The 18,638-nt window shown below is 55.9% G+C and overlaps 2 protein-coding genes across 7 annotated transcripts; one reads left to right on the forward strand and one right to left on the reverse strand.

Annotated features, from left to right (window-relative positions):
• Positions 1-255: 255 nt before the first annotated feature.
• Positions 256-12,345, reverse strand: KIF7 (kinesin family member 7). Of its 4 annotated transcripts, none has more exons than XR_011143739.1 (18): positions 12,039-12,345; positions 10,321-10,521; positions 9,493-9,910; positions 8,148-8,679; positions 7,406-7,543; positions 7,025-7,252; positions 6,392-6,588; positions 5,938-6,047; positions 5,486-5,641; positions 4,697-4,899; positions 4,372-4,569; positions 3,975-4,100; positions 3,314-3,490; positions 2,756-2,971; positions 2,234-2,440; positions 1,661-1,859; positions 1,373-1,559; positions 256-1,122 (listed from the first exon to the last, which is right to left on the reverse strand). XR_011143739.1 is itself a non-coding variant. In XM_068958529.1 (18 exons), exons 1-18 carry the CDS (start codon positions 12,340-12,342, stop codon positions 737-739), a joined length of 4,146 nt encoding a protein of 1,381 aa, XP_068814630.1. In that variant the 5' UTR covers positions 12,343-12,345; the 3' UTR covers positions 256-736. The 4 variants fall into 4 exon arrangements, 3 of the variants coding, with proteins under 3 accessions (XP_068814630.1, XP_068814629.1, XP_068814628.1); XM_068958529.1 differs by having other exon boundaries at positions 1,373-1,522; XM_068958528.1 differs by having other exon boundaries at positions 256-1,125; positions 1,373-1,522.
• LOC104148394 (ras-related and estrogen-regulated growth inhibitor-like protein) lies at positions 11,619-18,064 on the forward strand. 3 transcript variants are annotated; one of them, XM_068958531.1, is made up of 5 exons: positions 11,619-11,651; positions 14,155-14,413; positions 14,894-14,947; positions 15,431-15,507; positions 16,515-18,064. In XM_068958531.1, the coding sequence occupies exons 2-5, from the start codon at positions 14,275-14,277 to the stop codon at positions 16,938-16,940; spliced, it is 696 nt and encodes a 231-aa protein (XP_068814632.1). In that variant the 5' UTR covers positions 11,619-11,651; positions 14,155-14,274; the 3' UTR covers positions 16,941-18,064. The 3 variants fall into 3 exon arrangements, with proteins under 3 accessions (XP_068814632.1, XP_068814631.1, XP_009679883.2); XM_068958530.1 differs by lacking the exon at positions 11,619-11,651 and having other exon boundaries at positions 14,140-14,413; positions 14,919-14,947; XM_009681588.2 differs by lacking the exons at positions 11,619-11,651; positions 14,155-14,413 and having other exon boundaries at positions 14,610-14,947.
• Positions 18,065-18,638: the final 574 nt, after the last annotated feature.

An 18,638-nucleotide genomic window follows, 5' to 3' on the forward strand; every position in this document is an offset into this window, starting at 1 on the left:
AGCTAATTATGCTGTTGTCTAGAGGTGCTTATGTGGCAGCTGACTCTGTAGGCAAATGGAAAAATGCTTAATTTATGAATCCTAAAAGTATTTGTCAAGACAAAATTATTCTGGGCACTTCTTAAACAAATGTACTTAGAGACATTAAGGCAACAAAGTAACTGTGAACAACTGAGTCCCCCTTGGAATGAAGTTTAGATAGATGACTTTCCTGCAGTGCTGAATTAGTGAGCACAGGAGCCTCTGACAAGTGACTGCTTCATAAAATTCATTTTGCTTTATTAGAAAAGTTACAGTAGAAATGTGTTTTTTAAAGAGAAAAGTTATTACAAAAGTCTATTTACAAGTTCTCCAGAACTGTAGAGTGTCTTCCTCTGAGTCTGCTAGGGAGGAGCAAGCTCCACAAGCAGATATTTCAGAACTGTAAACAAGTTCTTAGCTCCCACGCTGGCCTCTAACAGTGTCTCCCACTTCCCACTGTTTAAGCTGCTGAATTTCGGGAGGAAAGATGTCCAGCCGGTGCTGTTAAGACTGACAGTAACATGGGCATGTAGGCTAGCTGTTCTGCACCTTGTTTCCTTTATGGTGAAAAGCCCTACTTTCCCCCCTGCAAGCCTCTGCAATACAACAGGTTTGTGGCCAGGTTGGCTCAGGGGAGCGCAAAGGCACTTAAGCCCACACCAGCAGTATCTACTCCTTCCTGCCCTGTGCCACAGAAGTGTTGCAAGCCTACTACCTAGAGTGGATTTTTCCTAACATCTATCATTGCTGGGTGGTAAGGCATGGGAGTTGTATTCAGACTGGCTCGGCGCAGCTCTCGGCGGGACTTGGAGGCAGAAGTGAGGCTCCGTGGCAGGTGCACCTCATGGGACTGCCCCATTCTGAGCAAATGCTCTGTGTCCCTCTGCCGAAGGTCCACGGGATTGTCATTGGGCAGGGAAGAACGCCGCCATGTTGATGGCAAAGGGGCATGCACCAGATCTCTGCTGTCATCCCTGACCCGATGGCTTTCTTCAGCAACAGCTGAGGGCAAGTGCTGTTCCCCGAGGCCAGACTCTTCACAGATCCCGAGTGCTGGAGGAAGAGCTCTCTCCCCAGCCCCATGAATGTTTCTCTCCATCCCTGCTGGGAAAGATTATGACTGCAGTGAGCTGAACACAGGATCTCTTCAATTTCCTTATCAGAATCAATTCCTATAAAGCACTTGCTCAAGGCCAGCACTGAAGCACTCCAACACAGCTCCTGGGTGCCAGCAGCTGGCATGGGAACAGGGTTACTCTATGACTTCAAGCTCTACCAGGAAAGAGGATTTATATTCACTTGCCTCAAAGTTGCTTGGAATGGCAAAGCCCAAGCCTGGAGCCTCCCTTACCTTTAGTTTGTCCTGGGTGGAGGTTCATGTTGTTCAGCCTCTGGTTTAGCTCCTGGTTTGCCCACATATATCGGCTCAGCTCCTTTTCCAGCACCTGAATCCTGCCCTCATAGTGCAGCTTGCTGCTGGCCAGCTCCTCATCCATGTGCTCTACAAGAAGAAACAGTGCTATTTCAAGCCCAGAGCCCTACAAAAAAAAAAAAAAAAGCTGAAGAGCTAGCATGGACCCAAAAACCATTGTAGGCAGCAGCTGATGAAAGTAGTGCTGCAGCTGCCAGTTGCTGTTACCACGGCTCTGCTGGAGCAATAATTGCATGTTCTGTTCATGCTCCTTCTGCTGCAGGGTGAGCTGGCGGTCCATTTCCAGGCGCTGGCGCTCCACGGCCACCTCCAGCCAGTATACCAACTGCTGCTGCTCCTCCAGCTGCATTTCCAGCTCCGAAAAGGCAATATGCTGCCGGTGCTGATCCTCACGCAGTGTCACCACCTGTCCAGGGCCCAAGAGCAAGAATCTCTCAACCCCTTCAGAGTCTGAGGAGCCTTCCTGCCCCACTCAGCCTGATAAACTTAGGTTTTTTTTTTTTTTTTGGGTGCTATGAGTGAAGGAGGTTAGTATTTCTAGGCTGTCAAAGCTGCCTCAAGGAAGCAAACAAGCTGTGGCTGCAATGTTGTGGCAGAGCCACCACAGGGATCAGTGCATCCTATACCAGTACTTAAGCCCTATTCCAGGTGTTGGGACAGGTGGGCTGACTTTGCAGGGCAAAAGCACAGTGGTAGGCAGAGAGAAGGCTCAGTGCTGAGGAAAACTCTTTGGTCGGGTGCTACAGCTCCCTCCAGCGCAGAGGGCAGTCTGACTCCCACCTTGTCGAAGTACTTGCAGAGCAGAGCTCGGGTCTCAGAGGAGGAGAGGTAGCTGAGCTTGGCCATGAGGTTCATCTCACACTGTGACAGCAGGCTGGCTGAGGCCCGCAGGACTCGCTGCCTGCACGTGATGGACTCATTCTTGTACTCAATGGCAGCATCCAGAGCCTCAATAGCCTCATCCAGCTGGAACAAGATCCGCTCTTCCTGCCGAGGCAGAACTGCAGTTACCATTGCAGGTTGGGGTCAGCATGCAGGCTAGGGAACAGCACCCACGCGGGACCAAAGCGTTCGCTCCCTCCCTATCCTGCTCTCAGCTAGCATCCCACCTCCTTCTTCAACTTGTAGCCCCAACATTACTGGCAGGAAGCTGGGATATGCACAGTTTAGAGAACTGTAGGAGCGTCTGCTAGTGATAGTAGTCTGCTAGTAGGGTAGAGACCGTGATTAGGTCTCTACCCTACTTCTCTCCTCCTACTTTGCATTCTTGCAAGCAGAGCGGCCCTGCCAAAGAATAGGTACCTCTGGGGACAGCAGGGTGCCCTGACGCAGCTTGTTGTCTAGCTCCAACCTCTGTTTGAGCAGCTGGTCCTTCTCCTGGCGCAAGTTGTTGATCTCCTGGCGGATTTGCTGCTGGTCATGGGCACTGCCATGGCGCAGCTGTCCATTCTTCTCTGTCAGCTCCTTTTCCAAGTGCTCCAGGCGGCTGGACATGCGCACTATGTCATCTGTCAGGGCCTGCAGCAGAAGATGCTTGAGAGGATCTGCTCTAAAGGAAAACCAGGCCCTCCAGCCCTTTTCCACTCCTTCCACGGGTCAAGTTACCTCCCCTCACCCCACACACAAGGGCTGTGGCTTATCAAACCACTCGCTCAGAGGCATAGCACGAGCAGGTTCTCTGGTGGTAGAGGCAGATGGATTTCCTACCCACTTCTCAATGACACTACCTCATCCTATCCTGGCCTGCAGTTCTCTGCCAGAGCCAGGATGGCACCTAGTCATCCCCTCCCTGACCCTTTCCTCTTCCACTTCCCTGCTGGGAGTCAAGAGAGGGGCAGAGGTGTCACACTCTCCTCCCACCTGGCTAGAGCGCAGTCGTTTACTCTCCAGGCCATTCTTCTCCTGCAGCAAGGCTTCCTTTTTGGCCACAATAGCTTCCCGTTTCCTCAGCTCATCCTCCAGCTCATCCAGGGCCCGGCGCTGTTCAAGGACTTTATCCATCTCCATGTCCAGCCATTTCTTCTGTTCCTCAATTTTCTGATGGAGGAGAAGAAAAGGGCATGTGCCAGCACTAGCAGTTTAAGGACTATTGGACTAGGGAGCAAGGGGGCTGAGATCAGACCTAAAGTCTTGGTTCCACCTCTGCCAACCTATATGGCCCAGTCTTCACTGTTTTTATCCTCTCAGCTCCTCCAAGAGGCAGAGCTGAGCTGGATCCTCAGCCTTCAAGGAGGCCTTGGAAGCCACATCTCCCAGAACCCCTGTACCAACAGACAAGATTGCACGGGTTCTCTGAGGATGCTTAGACTTAGAGGAAGCCTGGCCATGGAGGTAAGAGGTGATCTCCAAGTACTTTGCAGCCAGATGCGAAAGACATTAGGGACTGTCCTCCTTAAGGCCAGGATGGGCTACAGACCAAGCAGCCGCAGCACAAGCACTCACTTCCAGGCCTCCCTTGTCAGCCTGCAGCCTGGCGCAGCCGTCCCCTTCGAAGGGGAAAGGCGAGCCAGGCCTGCCGTACCTGTTGCTGTTCCAGGCTGATCACAGAGCCGTTGCTGCCACTCCGACGCTTCCTCTGGAAAGCTGCGATTTCTTCGGTTTTGATGCGCAGGATCTTCTGGTGCTGCTCGTGTTTCAGTTCCAGTTCCTGCATAGAGAGGTACAACTGTTAGTCTTCGAGAGAGTGGAAGCTGCTTGTTCCAGAGAGAGGGACTGCGGACTGATGGACAGGTTATGCTCCCAAACTAGCTCTTTGGATACTCTTAAAAAACGTAGTACCCACCATCCTCTCCCCAGCCTGATGTTCTCTCAGACAGTCATAGGCACTATCAGAGCTACCCCTGCCTGACCAGTGGCCTGCAGAGCCCACACATCATCACAAATATCGTACTATCACAACTGCTTCTGCCAGCTCCTACCTTGACTCGGTGCTGCCGTTTATTCATCTCCGTCTCCAACCGCCGTTTCTGCTCACTCTCCTCCCGCAGCCGTTTCTGCAGCTGGCCCTGTTGCCGCCGCATCAGCTGAATGTTCCTCTCCAGCTCCTGCACTCGCTTCTCACTCTGGGCTGAGAGCGACACCAGCCTCTCCGTTGCTTGCTTCTTCTTGCTCAGAACCTGCCAGGTGAGAGTTGCCCTTAGGTTCAGCAGCTCCCCTGAACCCTTCGTGGAGAGCGCCCCCAACCCTGCCCCTACCCAGGCAGGCCTCGGTGGGCACAGCCAGGCAGCCTCTGTTCACACTGACCCGTGCCTTGCTCTGGGCAGCTGCCACACGTGTGCGATACTCCTGCAGTTTGCGTTTCTCCCCAGGGTCCCACGGCTCTTTGCCCTCCAACTCCTGGAGCTGCTTCTGGCTGTCGCTCAGCTCTGCACGCACCTGCTCTGCCTCCTGCTCCAGCTCGCTGATCTTCTGGCAGTACTGCTTGTTCAGAGCCTGGGCGTCCTTGCCTACAACATACACACACCTCCATGCTGACACCCAGGCCCGCTTCCCTCACCGCCAGGATACCGCAGAAGGGCTGCGTCTGCCCCAGGCTGTGGCATCACCGCCCAGGGGTCTGGCTGGAACAGCTGCCTTACAGGTGTGAGCTGGTGCAGGCCGCATGCACAAACTGCTTCCCTTCCTGGGTGACTGAATTTTCCCTGAAGAAGTTCCTCGTTAGTGCCCCAGAAACAGCACCAGACCTTTGCTTCCTTGGCCTTGCAGGTCTGCTCCTTCTCATCAAACTTTTTTGGCAGGTGGCTATGGAGACTGGGTGCAGAGACTTCTAGTCCTCCACCCTCTCTCAGCTCCCCAGTGCTCTCCCTGCTCTCAGCTACTTTGGGGAAGGGATTTGGGGAGAAACCACTACACAGGGTCCCAGTCAGTCAGAGGACAGAGAAACAGCACTTTGCTGCCTACAGAAGAAGGGCTGAACACAGACAACACAGAAACAAAGGTGAGCGTGGGAATGGAGACCAAGCAACCCAACCAGGAGGAGATTCACGGGGAATAGGTGCATATTCCCCAGCTACCTCTCCAGCAGCTCTGCACCTGTCTTAATGAGCTCTGTGATCAGCTCCTCCTTCATGCGGATGTTAATCGCCAGCTCTCGGATCTTCTGCTGTGCTTGCACCAGCCTCCACTCAGAGTCCTTCCCCGGAAGGCGTTCCTGCAGACTGACCAGCTGCTCCCGCCTCCTGCAGGCCTCTGCAACACAGATCCCCAGGTTAGGATGCTCCCGTCTTAGAGCCACGTGACAGAAGGACAATCAGGCCTCAGATCTGTAACTAAAACTGGTACAGCATCACCCAGTCACCTCCAGCTTCCACCAAAACATGCAGCTCTTGCAAGATCCCAGCAGGCTAACTTTCTCCACAACCAAAGCAGCTAGACTCTCTGCTCCATTTTGTCCTCTGGTTCAGAAAGGCCTTCCTATCAAAAGTACCCAGCAAAACACCAAGAGCCCTAGGAAGCCTGCTCGACAACCTACAGTTTCCACTTGCCTTTGGGCAGCTCTGACTGCTCCTCCTGAATCAACTGCGGATTGCCTCCACTTAGCTCCTCGCCCAGCTTGCTGCAAACCTCCTTCTTGCTCCAGCTTTGGATCCCGTTTCTAGAAAGAGCAGCAAATTAATCATTTGGTTCTGGGCACTATTAGAGCTGTTTCCAATAAGGACCCTCATGATCCACAGAGTCAGATGGGGCTTCAGAGGGAGATGGAAACGGCAGGAATGAAAGGCAGGAATGAAGTTAATTAGCTCCTCGGTAAGCAGTCAGCTATCTCAACAGAATTACTGACCCCAGAGATGGCATTTGCTTCTACTTCCTACATGAGGGCTGAGATGCAGAGGTGGGAGACTGAGCTCAGCCCTGCAGCGCAGTCATCTCCAACCAATGCCAGGCCAGGGCCTTAAGACTGCAGTGACAATGCACAGCGCTGGAACAGGCTCAACTCACCGACGCTGATACAGGGACCGTTTCTGTTCCCACTCTTCCTCCTCTTCTGAGGACAGCTCTGCCAGCTTCTCGGAGTCCTGGCTGAACTCCCTCCTCAGCACCACATCTTTGATCTCTGGGTTGCCATTCAGACACTGCACGGAGCTCAGATGACAGACTGCCAGGTCTTCTTCCTGGCAGGAGGGATTGCTGTCAAGCTGCTGGGGCACAGAATCAGACAGAGATGAAACATACCGTGTGAGAGTCCATGTTAGAAAAAGAAGCTGACTCTCAGCTGGGTATCGCTGTTAGGTACAAGGAAGAGCAACAAAGCAGAGTTCAGTGCATTTTCAGGGGAACTGGAGCGTTCCCAACCTAGCTGGCAGCCCTCCTGCCTACTGCTGCTCAGGAGCTGAGCAAAAGTCTGGAACTAACTAGTAGCATCAAAGTAAAGGCTTCAGTTTCAAAGCTGGCTGCTTTTGCCAGAGATGTGAATCTTTCCTGATGTGAACTGAGCATAGTCCTCTGGACTACACTTTTGACAAGGTGAATATGCAAGGGTGGGAAAAGCCAACTCCTAAGGTGAAGGGACTCAGAGTGAAAAGGCAGCAGCTGCTAAACGGAGGCATTCACAGCAAGGATTTGTACTCTCACCTTCCTACAACGGCCTCGTCCACTCTGCTCAGCAAGGAGGAGCCCAGAGGGAACCACGCTGAGGCCATGGGACTGTGCAGCATCCAGAGGGGCCGTGTGAGGTCTCTGGGTGACAGTCACCAAATGGAGGTTTTCCAGCTGTTCTGGCACACACAGATTTGGCATCGCCATCTCCAAGCGCACATGCAGCTCTGAGATCTTATCCTGCTGTTCCTGCAGTTTGTCACTCTAGGAGGCAACAAGAAAAATGGGGTCACAAACACGTGGATGCCAAATCTGCTGCACAGTAGCCCAGAGGTCAGGCTGCGCTCACCGCTGTTGCCTGGGAGAAAGGGGAAGAGTGGAGCAGGTCCCTTCTATGAAAGCAGAGCCCAGAAATACCTGTAGTTTATACTGCTCCATGGCATCCTCCAGGGCAGCCAGGAAATCGCGGTTCTCCTCCTCCAGGCGCTCCACCTGCCTCTGCAGTTTGGCCACATGCTCGTCCTTGATGGACTCACACTCCTTCTCAGTGTTCACCTATCCCCAAAATACAAGAAACGCATCAGTATTCTCCTTTGTCCTTCCCTCCCTGCCCTGGTCTCCGCAGGGGCACAGCAGTTCTGCAGACACAGCTCTGCAAAGACTTTGCTCGTGAAATAAACATTGGAGCAAAAGCTGAATCCAACCTGTCTCTGCTTCCCAGGAGGACCATGTCCTTCTGCCTCCCTGTGGCCTCTTGGCCAGGTTGCCCTGAGCCAGATTTTTCCTCCACTTCCTCTCCTGACCCTTCCAAGGCGCCATGCTGTGGCTGATGCTCTCTGCCCTCAGGCTGCTGTATTCAGTGGCAGGTCAGACGAACACCACCTCTTCTCTGCCTCAGAGCTACAGCAGCCTCTTCATTTTCCCCAAATGGCTATAGGGGCTCATGCCTCCCCCTTAAACCATATGGTTACAGACCACTCCACTGCTTCATGGAAAAAATCCTGTGCCTTCTCCCTTTACCAATACAGGGCCTCCTTCACTGTCCTCACTGAGCACCTCTGTAACTCTGCTCCCCCTCTCAGGCAACAAAAAGTTACGCCCTGCTTTATCAGGAGGCTAAGCCCACCCTCAAGCGCAGAGCTAACACCCCAATCGTTACCTGAGCTTTTGCTAGCTTTGAGCCTTGTCCCTCAAGGCTCTGGTCCTCTGCAGAGGTGCTCTCAATGCCACTATCCAGCCCGGCCGAGGTGAGCTCACTCCTCTCGCTCTCCACGGCGCACAGCCACTCCTTAACCCGCAGGATCTGTTCCATGGTGAGGTTACTGTCCTCCTGCAGCTCCATCAGCAGCCGATACGCAGCATCCGTGCACGTCCGGTAGTGGGCACACTCTGCCAGCAGGCGAGCCGTGGGGTCTTGAGAGCCCTGTTTGGTGGTGTCCGAGCGGTTGATGATGCGGGTCTCCGAGCGATGCCGCTGTTCTAGTGCCTTCTGCAAGTTCTTTATCTGCAAATGAAGCTCTTCGACATGCTCTGTCTCTTTGCGGCAGTTCACCACAGCCTTGTTCTGGATGTTCTGAGCTCGGCTGGCATAATTCAGCGTGTTGAGGCTCTCATCAAAGTCAGAGGAGGAAGGACTGACACAGGCTATCATGACAGTCTTGGCATTCCCCCCCAAAGAGTCTTTCAGGATCCTAGGGAGAAGCACAGACACAGGCAATTAAAAGGGCTGAAATGCCGAATAATGCAGGAACCAGAGGGGTATCACCTACCTATCTCTTTACAAGGTTAAGCCCAATGAAAATGATATTCTCTCTATATAGTCAGTCGTCCTTAACCAGAAGGATTAAGCAGAGGAATGACGTTTTCACCGTGGCACGTTTCCCTCTGTGTAATTCCTGAGGCTCTGGACTACCTGATTCTGTCATCGCTGCTAGGTGCATGCCACAAGGGAAGCTGCTGTAGATTGCAAAGGACATCTGTTTAAGCTAAAAAACTAACTGCAGGCCAGCTCGTTCATAGGCAAACCACCCAGAAAGTCTACTGGAAGCATTTTCTAGTCACAGCTAAGCAGGAATTAGCAAAATAACCCACACTGACACCAAATCTCGGCTTATGTAGCGTGAATCATCCCAGCCTTGTCTCCTGCAGCACTGGAACGAGCCAGTCTCATTTTTTATCCTGGATGCCTTGTTTCTCCAGCTTCTCTACAGGAAAACCCTCATATAGGGTAGACTTCTAAAATACTGTGAGGCACAGGGGGTCAGCTGACCTTTTGCAATCAAGCAGACGGTCTGAGAGCCCAGGCACGAGAGCAAAAAGAGACAACTCACCCAGCAAACTTCTCCCAGGTAGGCTAGGGGACTCTGCCACCAAACCTGGCAGGCTAAGCATGGGAGAAGACTTTCAGCAAGCCAGAAAGGCAGAGAGAAGCCTTATGTCCCTCCTGTTAGGCCATGTGCCCATGAGAGGTGTGCAGAGTATGGGGTCCCAGTCCCACCCTGTACCTGGTGATTTTGGAGTCCCTGTAGGGAATGTGGCTGCACTTCCTCCGAGGGTCTCCCAAGGCACTGATCACGTTGCCCAAGGCCAGCAGACCACTGTTGATCTGGATACTCTCCTTCAGCCTCTCCCCTGTGTTTCCAGTCTTCACAATTCGCTCTGAGCCCGCAAGGTCCACAAAGTGAAACTTGGAAACCAGCACTTGGCCCGAGGCAGGGATCGAGGCGCGATCGTGGAGGGTGAGACGAGTAAGGCGGCCAGCCCCACGCCGCTGCTCCATGGTCACCGTGAAGATGGTGTGCGAGCGGCTTGACTGCGCGTTGATGTGGGTAGCTCCCGTGTGCTTGGCTGCGTTACCCATCTCCAGCAGGCTCAAGACCTCATCCAGCCCTTCCACTTCTGACTCCTTCACACCGCAGAGCACTGCAATGGCAAACAGAACTGTCACTGCAAGGGAAGGGCTGCCCGAGGAAATCTGCACAAAGGAGCAGCAGAGGCTGCAGTCAGGAACAGCCCCAGAGAGCATGGAAGCACTCTAAAGGTTCCTGCGAACCTTCTAGCACCCTAAACCACAGTTCTCCTGCAGCACACAAAGGCTGAGGCTTGGAATCTGAGGGGGTCCCTTTCAGCTCCTCTCATGCAGCCTGGTACCATCGCTCCATTCATATTATGCTGTGCAAATACAGGCTTTTCAGAGAGAGCAGGGCTATGCATAGCAAGCTGCTGCAGGAGAGATGTGGAGGAGAAGACCTGGCTCTACCTTACAGGGACACATACCCGCAAATGGCCTTGCAAATGGGAAGAAAATGGAGCCCGAGACCAGACCCACATACCAATGTTCCCCTTGTCATCCTCGCGGATCTGGATGTCTTTGCTGGCTGTATCCACCTGCAGCAAGTCCCGGAACTCCTCCTTATACACTTCCAGGTAGGACACTCTGACTGTGTAGTCAATCAGGTCATTCTCATCGATAAGCTGGAAGGTCTCAGCCATGGCTCGCGGGATGATGCCCTGCTCATCTTCATTGATGGAAGCTGGCAAAGAGATACGTGCAGACAGTTGCTAGAAGCACTCAGAGCCCAGGGAGCCAGTGCTGGATGGGGACCGAGCCACAGTGCAGGAGCCAGACTGCAGGACACATTGCACGTAGACAGGAGCAGCCTCACAGCTTTCCCACATCTCAGCACTAGAAGCCCAGATTAAACTATCCTGCAAATGTTTTTAAGACACAGGGCCTTAGGACACAAATCCTATCCCACTACTCCCTTCCACAGCAGTGGTGCGTGTCTACAGTGCTTCCTTGAGAAGAAGGCGGCGCATTAACGTATCAGCAGGAAACGAACACCATGCCTAAAGCTAGAACGTGCTGTCCTTTGAAACCAGCACTACTCCACAAACTTTCCTAGCAAAGACAATTTTTTTTTTTGGTGCTTCCAGACTGTCTTTATCTGGCCACAGCACTCTGGAATTTGAATTTAAAATTGTTTTGCTTTTGTCTTTAACAGCCATATAAAAGGACAATCCCCAAATCTGGTGTAAGGATAACCCTAACTGGGAACCTAAAAATAGAGACAGATTTGAAAGCATGGAAACAATTTAGTTTTCAAATTATGCAGTTAACTAAGGCCGACCAAAACATTTACAATACATGCTCAGTAAGATATCTACTCAGTCAATAATAACAATTAAAATAGCACTTATAGCAGGGAAGCATTTCCTCTTTCCTCCCCTCCTTCATGTAAACAAGCAGGATTAAACCCCCAGACCTCCTTCTCCTGTTAAAGCATATTAAAAAGCAAAGCTGAAAGGAGAAAGCCAGTCAAAGGTAGCAGCAGCCTAGGGAAATCATCATGACTGTTTCCAGACCAGACTCTTCTCGCTTATCTTTCAGTGGTAAAGAACAAAACACACACACTATGCCTCTCAAGCAAGGTGCTCTCCCAGAGGGGGCAAGAACATGCGAGACAGGAGCCCCAAGCGATGCCAACACACGGAGACTACAGCGCGTGCGGCTCTGCTGCTCAGGGGCTGAGGTGCGTCTCGCTGCCGCTTCGCCCACGGCGCGGTTACAGCCGCGTGGCTGCTGGGGCTCGGCAGGGTAGGGCTGGGCTGGCAGGGAGACGGCGAGGTCGGTGGCGTCAGCAAGGTTGGCAGGGATCGCAGGGTTGGTACAGCTGGGATATTGACGGTGGTGGGGATGGCGGAGTCGGCCGGGACGGCAGCACCGACGGGGCCGGCGACGCTGGCGGGTGTCAGTACGCTGGCGGGGACGGTGACGCTGGTGGGGACGGCACGGCATGGCTGGCACGGGGACGCTGCTGGGACGGCCGCGATGGCGATGGGGCGGTCACTGCGCTGGCAGCCTTGGTGGGGGTCAGGGCCAAGGTGGGGGCCGGCAACACTGGCGGGGGCCTGGGCGGTGGGGATGGCGGCACCGGCGGGGCTGCGGGGCGCGGAAGGGGCCGGAGAGGCTGGCAGGGCTGGCGGCGGCAGGGGTTGGGGGCCGCTGGGGGATGGCCGTTTTGGTGGGGGCGGCGGCGGCGGCACTCACCGACGCTGGCCTCGCCGATGGTGTAGGTCTTGCCGGAGCCGGTCTGGCCGTAGGCGAAGACGGTGGCGTTGAAGCCGCGGAAGAAGGCGCGCAGCAGCGGCTGCACGCAGGCCCGGTACACGGCCGCCTGCCCCGCGCCCTCGGGCAGCACGGCGGCGAAGCGGAAGCGGCGGCGGTGGCCCAGCGCCACCTCGCCCGTGGCGGCGTCGCCGCGCAGGCAGGGCCGGTGCCCGCGCAGCACCTCCTTGGGCAGCAGCGGCCGCACGCGCACCGCCACCCGCACCGCCGCCCCCTCCGGGCCCATGGCCGCGCGGGCGGGCGCGCAGGCGGCCCCGGCCACGGCCCCGGCGCGCCGCGATGGCGTCAGGCGGCTCCGCCCCGGCCCGGCCCCGCCGCCTCAGCCCGGGCGCGGCCCCGCCGTTGCCGGGGAACGGCGCGGGGCCGCCTCAGCCCCAGGGAGCGACGGGGCTGCCCGGCCCCTCAGCCCGCCGCGCCTGCGCACGGCCTGGCCCCGTCTCCGCCGGGCGCTGGGGGTGAAGCGGCCCGTCAGCCCGCGGGTGTCAGGGGACCTCCGGCCCCGTCACCCCAGGGTGTCAGGGGATGAACGGCTCCATCACCCCCAAGTGTCAGGGGACCCCCGGCCCCGTCTCCGCTGGGCGTCGGGGGGTGAACCGGCCCGTCACCCCTGGGTGTCAGGGGACCCCCGGCCCCGTCACCCCAGGGTGTCGGGGGATGAACCGCTCCATCACCCCCAACTGTCAGGGGACCCCCCGGCCCCGTCACCCCAGGGTGTCAGGGGATGAACCGCTCCGTCACCCCCAAGTGTCAGGGGACCCCCGGCCCCGTCACCCCAGGGTGTCAGGGGATGAACCGCTCCGTCACCCCTGGGTGTCAGGGGACCCCCGGCCCCGTCACCCCAGGGTGTCAGGGGATGAACCGCTCCGTCACCCCCAAGTGTCAGGGGACCCCCGGCCCCGTCACCCCAGGGTGCCAGGGGATGAACCGCTCCGTCACCCCTGGGTGTCAGGGGACCCCCGGCCCCGTCTCCGCTGGGCGTCGGGGGGTGAACCGGCCCGTCACCCCTGGGTGTCAGGGGACCCCCCCGGCCCCGTGACCTCCGGGTGTTGGGGATGAACCGGCCTGTCACCCGCAGGTGTCCAGGGCCCCCGGCCCTGTCACTGCGGGGTGTTGGAGATGAACCGCTCTGTCACCCCCAAGTGTCAGGGCACCCAGGGTCCCATCACCACTGGGTGTCAGGGAATGAACCGCGCTGTCACCCCTGGGTGTCAGGGGATGAGCAGCCCCGCCGTGCCACCTCCCGGGGCATGAGGGGCTCATAGCCAGCCCTGCCACCCGCAGGGCCTTGAGGACAGGACGTGCCGTGCCACCCTGAGGCGTTAGGGCGCGCGGCCATTCCCCGCTCCCGCGGGGCAGGGTGCAGCCCGGAGGCCGAGCGAGCACCCACGTCCCCGGGGCGCCCCGCGCGGGATCCCCTGCCAGCACGGGGAAACCTCTCCAGCCGCCCCCGGCTGCGCTTTGCTAAAACAAGTCGCCCCCTTCAGGATACACTGCAGTCCCGCTGCTGAGGGCAGTCACGGCTGAGTGACTGCATCACTAGTGAAATGAGTGTGGAGGTCTCAGCTTCCAGGTCTTTGTCTCCCTTACAGAACCATGGGGCGTGATGGCCAGAAGCAGGGGCCCTGCCCATACGACAGAGCAGCTGGAGTGTGCCCGGGGAGCGCGAGCGAGGCGCCGCCTGCATGGGATGGGAGACTAGGGTGGACTAGCGAGACCGTGCTGCAAGTCAGGGCCAGGGTGTGGGGAGAGGAGAAGACAACCCGTGTATTTCTCATTAGATGCTCCGTCACTCCCCAGAGGCAGCTGTGCGCTGGCTCCGGGGACGGGACAGGGGCTGCGCGGCCCCGCCGAGGGACAACGCGCCGCATGTGCAGGCGCTGGCTGCCTGCGGGGACGTGCTCTGCAGAGCAGCTGCCGCCGGCGGCCTGTCCCTCCCCGACCTGCCCCCTCCCACGCGCGGGGTGGCGGGACCAGGTCCGGGGGCTGACGTTTGGGCTGATCTCATTGATAATAAAGTTTTTAATCTTCCGGTCGGCAGCTCCTGCTGCATCACCCCTCCGGTTGCCGGGAATGGTATGGTCCCCGCGGATCCCCTGGGTGCTGTGGGAAGCGGTCGCAGAGCCGCTGGGACCGCCGGCGAGGGACAGCCCTGCTAGACATGGGTCTGCGGCTCCCGCTGCGCCGGAGTGCCAGCTTCACCCCAGACCATCCTGCCCTCCTGGAGGTGCCTGGCCCCGCTGCCCTGAAAATGGAAGCAAACGTGCTCGTCATGGGAGCGGACAACGTGGGGAAGTCAGGTAAGAAACCAGAGGTAGGCGAGAGCGGAAAGTTTGCAGGCAGGAACTTTCCGTTTCTCCCACAGAAAAAGACTGAGAACTCGGTAGCAGAGTTTGGAGCGAGCTGCGGAGGCGGTCGGGCTGCGGTCTGAGCACGCAGGTGAGGTGGGGCTGGCTCTGTCGGGCACGGCTCGGGTTCGAGGCGGGGGAGCCGAGCGCAGCCTCTCGGGCAGCAGCACGGTGTCTGGGGAAGGGGTTTTCCGGCCAGCCGTAGTCCGCGGATGCGCCGGTCTGTGCTCTGCCCCTCCTCTGTTTGCAGAGCTGCTGATGTCTGGAAGGAAACGCAAGGGAGAAAAACCAGAGGCCGTTCCTGTCGGCGGGCGTTTACGGCGGGGATGGTGCCTGACTGTGGTCAGGGGCTGAGCTCACTTTGCTCGGAACCAAAATACAAATCCTTAAGGCTTAGGGTTATTTGTGTGATTCTTATTCTCCTCTTCGCAGCTTTGACTGTGCGTTTCCTCACCAGGCGTTTTATCGGGGAATACGGAGACATGGGTGAGTGCCAGACTGAGGGCCATCCTGTTAGCTGGGCTGGGAAGTCACAAAGTGAGCCTGATTCTGGCTACAGGACTTGGTTGTTTCCCATCCGGCCCTGCGTTTCCCCAGGGCCTTCGCCTGCCCCCAGGTTTCAGGGCTGTATTTGTTCCAGGGCCTATTTTTTGACCTCAGACATGTTTCTTTGGGGTGCAAAAGGCTCAGGGTGGGGGAACGGATGGCACAGTTGTGCATGGACTGAATGCTGGAGCAGAGGTGGGTGGTTTGGGGTGCCTACGGTAGACCAACATGCTCTGAGTGGTTGTTACTCTGCATAAGGAGCCCTTAGACCTTGCCTGTGGAGCGCGGTCTCCACATAGACAGGACAGGCAATGTCATCAGGGTGGACGTGACAGGCTTGTCCCCAGGAGAAAAAGGCCTGGCTTGAGAGAACTGTCTCGTGAGCCTAGGAAGATAACGACCTTCATTCTCGTTTTTTGGCAGAATTCATCTACAGCCATAACCTCACTGTGGATGGCCGAGAGATTCTCTTCCACATCTGGGATGTCCCGTATTCGCAGGTGACAGGGCTCTGCTCGTGTTGCGTGGTTTCACCCCAAGGAGAAAAGCCCACCCTTTGCTTAAAAAAACACAAATGGAGATTCACGAACTGGAAGCACCAGCTGAGCAAAGCTCTTGCTTCAGACTCACTCAGCAGATGGTTTGTAGGCAACTGAACCTTCTTGCCTGCAGAGTAAAGGGCAGCAATGTTCGCAGTCTGGCAATAGTCATCATAGCATGCAGTTTTCTGACTGAGAAGGACAGTGGGGGCTGAAGCAGTGATTTTATTTGCCTGGACTGAGCTCCAGACTGCATTAACAAAGTGGAAGTGCCGCACTGAGAACCCCACACTATTATCGCCAACAGCCTGCAGCACTTCCACAGCGGTATGGTAGGGTGAAGACAGAACTGACTCTAGTGCCCCCAGTCTTGTCACTGTGATGAGGTGTGTCAGGTATTGCTCTGCCTTCCTCTGTGCTCCTGGTTCTCGTTGCCCTTCTATGTTGCTGCTGCTCACCAGCCATTCCTGTCCTGATAAGCTCCATCTTCTTTTTCCCATCGGTTTAGTAACATTGGGGGGCTGGACCTGTGCCAGCGAAAGGGGTTGGTGCCCTATGGCTGTTCCTGGACCTGCTTGCTGAGCTGAAGAGCAGGAGTTTCTGTTTGGTGTCTCCTTGAACTCAGGATCCCCGCACCCTGTCTGCTTGCAGGCAGGCTTGGAGGGAGGGAGCTGGATAAGCAAACCTTTCCTTTTACATCAGTCTGACCTGTGATGCTGTCTCAGTCTCTAGCAAGCAAGTCTGCCCTGTGGTGATAAAAACTGGACTGTCTGCCCCTCAGTCCCCGGTTCTTGTAGTTCAGGCTGCTAAACCCTGAACTTGGCTGAGAAGGGCAGTATTTTTGTTTCCATCCCAGCCCAGTGGGCCAGGGAACTTTTCCAGCACTAACATCCTCTTTGGCAATTCACTGGTAGTTATTTCTGTGTTTAACCCCACTGTTTTGCTCCTGTCCCTTTTCTCTTCCCCAGGACCAGGCAGATGAGGGCTCCTCAGAGGAGAAGCGAATCCAGTGGGCGGATAGCTTTGTCCTGGTCTACAGCATCTGTGACCGTGCCAGCTTCAATATCCTGCCCCTCAAAGTCCAGTTCATCAAGGCGGCCAAGGAGGGTCTGAGCCAGGAGAAGGTGCCCATTGTCATCGTGGGCAACAAACGGGACCTACACCACCAAAGGGTGGTGTCTAGCGAGGAGGGCCGGCTCCTGGCCCTCTCTTTGGACTGTGGTTTCTATGAGGTCTCGGCCGCCGAGGCCTATCACGGGGCTCTCATGGTCTTCCATGGGCTGGCTGAGCGTATCCCTGACACCAAACTGACGCTGAAAAAGGGTACCAGGATCCGTGGCATCGTCAAGAGCATGTCAGCTGTGTTTGCCCGTAAAAGAACAGACTCTCTCTGAGCTACGACCGGTGCATTGCTTCTCTGTGTGCTGCCGGCTGGGGTCACGTCATGCCTGGCTGGACTGATCCTCCTCCCTGGGTGCCCATGGAAATGGGTGTACATTTGATAAGTACAATGGTTTCCTTGATTATACCCCAACGTCAGGATCTAGGTTTCCTGCCATATATGGCCAGTGCAGCCGAGGGCTACAGGGCCTTTCTGTAACAATGTGGATAAGACCCCCCCAGTAGAGCCTGGGCTCCCTTGTACGTTGTGGGAAGCTATGACTCCTCCCAGCCCTGCCCTCTTTGGTGAGGATTCAGCTGTGTTTTCCCAGCCATGTCTGACATGTCATTATTTAGCACGTGGTCTCTGCAGGCCACCGTGAGGCTCTTTGCTCTATGGTGGGTCACGCTTTGGGGCAGAATCTCTCCTCTTTGCCATACATGGTTTTTAGGTGCCTCCTGCTTTCTTCTTTGTTCCTCCAGCACTGGAAATCACAAAGTGTTTTTGCTGCTACACGAGGCAGCATTGGAGCTTCCTCAGCATCTTCTGTGGGAAGCTGCCCCGACTGTTGGTGAGCGGGAAGGATGCACTGCTTCTGTCCGGTAGCGCTACTCTATCTCCCTGCTCTTATCCTGGGTCCTGGCAGTGCTCCTTCTATGGGATTCCTATTACTTCTGCCCGTGATACTCGTCAGGGTCACCTTGTCTGTAATCCTTGATCTGCTCTCGTTTTTGTGTTGATTCTCGCACCCACTAGCTGGCACGGTGGGGATTTCTCCGTTGGACGCCTGCTGGTGCTGAGCTGGCTGTAGAATAGCCGGCGGTTCCCGCGTGTGCGTAGCACTGTCTGAGTCTCTCCAAACCTGTGTTATCGGCTGACCCTGAAGGACCTCAGCAAGGATTCTTTGGCTTCCGGTCCCATCTGCCTTTTTTCTGCGATTCCAAGCAGTGCTGTGCTTTTGAACTGTGAGTCCCGTCCCCCTGCCAGCAGTCCTCCCTCCCACAGCCTTTCAGTGATTGCAGATGTTTCCCTTGGTCAAATGGTGTATAGACTGTGCATGGGAAAATCAATTGTGTGGCTCATTCCCAGGATGTGGTATTATATAGTGCATTTTATAAACCCAGTCATTCTCTAAAAGCCGTGTCTGTCCATCCCTGGAGATAAAAGGAGGTTGGGAAAAGGGACGCAGCTCATCCTTGAACCCTCCACTGCAGGAAGGCTTTTCCCTGCCTCTCCCCCAAACCCTTCAGCACTGCCTTGCAAGGCCCCTGGTGTGCCTGGGAATGCTGCGTGTAGGAAAAGGGTTTGTGTGCGTGATAGTAATTTCTCTACTCATGTCCCACTATAAATAGAATAAATCTTTTTGGGCAGAAAGCCCCTGGCTCCTCATAGCTGTGAATTTGTGCTCAAGGCATGGGAAGACATCTGTGTTGTGTTGGGCACTACCTGAGCACCACAAAAAGACAGGGGCTTCTGCACCTGGGTCTTTACTTCAGGTGTTTCCAGCCCCTTTATGGCTCCTTGTGCAGACCCAGCTAAGACACCTCTGCAGGGACCTTCAGGATCCCACTGTCCCAGCATTAACAACTTGACAGTGAGGTTTCCTCTTCCCCCTGCCTCATCCCTGACTCTCTGCTCTGCTCTCACCTTTTACTGCCCATGCAGCCACCCAAGCTTGCTCACACAAAAAAAACTAAGCAAACCGCACAAA

The sequence above is a fragment of the Struthio camelus genome, chromosome 12 (assembly GCF_040807025.1).
Source record: "Struthio camelus isolate bStrCam1 chromosome 12, bStrCam1.hap1, whole genome shotgun sequence".
In the NCBI taxonomy this organism is placed as follows: Eukaryota; Metazoa; Chordata; class Aves; order Struthioniformes; family Struthionidae; genus Struthio; species Struthio camelus.

Coding starts and splice junctions, on each gene's coding strand:
- LOC104148394 (XM_009681588.2), top strand. CDS start 14,674: ATGCGCCGGTCTGTGCTCTGCCCCTCCTCTGTTTGCAGAGCTGCTGAT. Junction 14,948..15,430: donor CGGGGAATACGGAGACATGG/GTGAGTGCCAGA, acceptor GTTTTTTGGCAG/AATTCATCTACAGCCATAAC. Junction 15,508..16,514: donor GGGATGTCCCGTATTCGCAG/GTGACAGGGCTC, acceptor TCTCTTCCCCAG/GACCAGGCAGATGAGGGCTC.
- KIF7 (XM_068958527.1), bottom strand. CDS start 12,342: ATGGGCCCGGAGGGGGCGGCGGTGCGGGTGGCGGTGCGCGTGCGGCCG. Junction 4,900..5,485: donor CACAGAGCTCATTAAGACAG/GTGCAGAGCTGC, acceptor TGTATGTTGTAG/GCAAGGACGCCCAGGCTCTG. Junction 4,101..4,371: donor AACGGCAGCACCGAGTCAAG/GTAGGAGCTGGC, acceptor CTCTCTATGCAG/GAACTGGAACTGAAACACGA.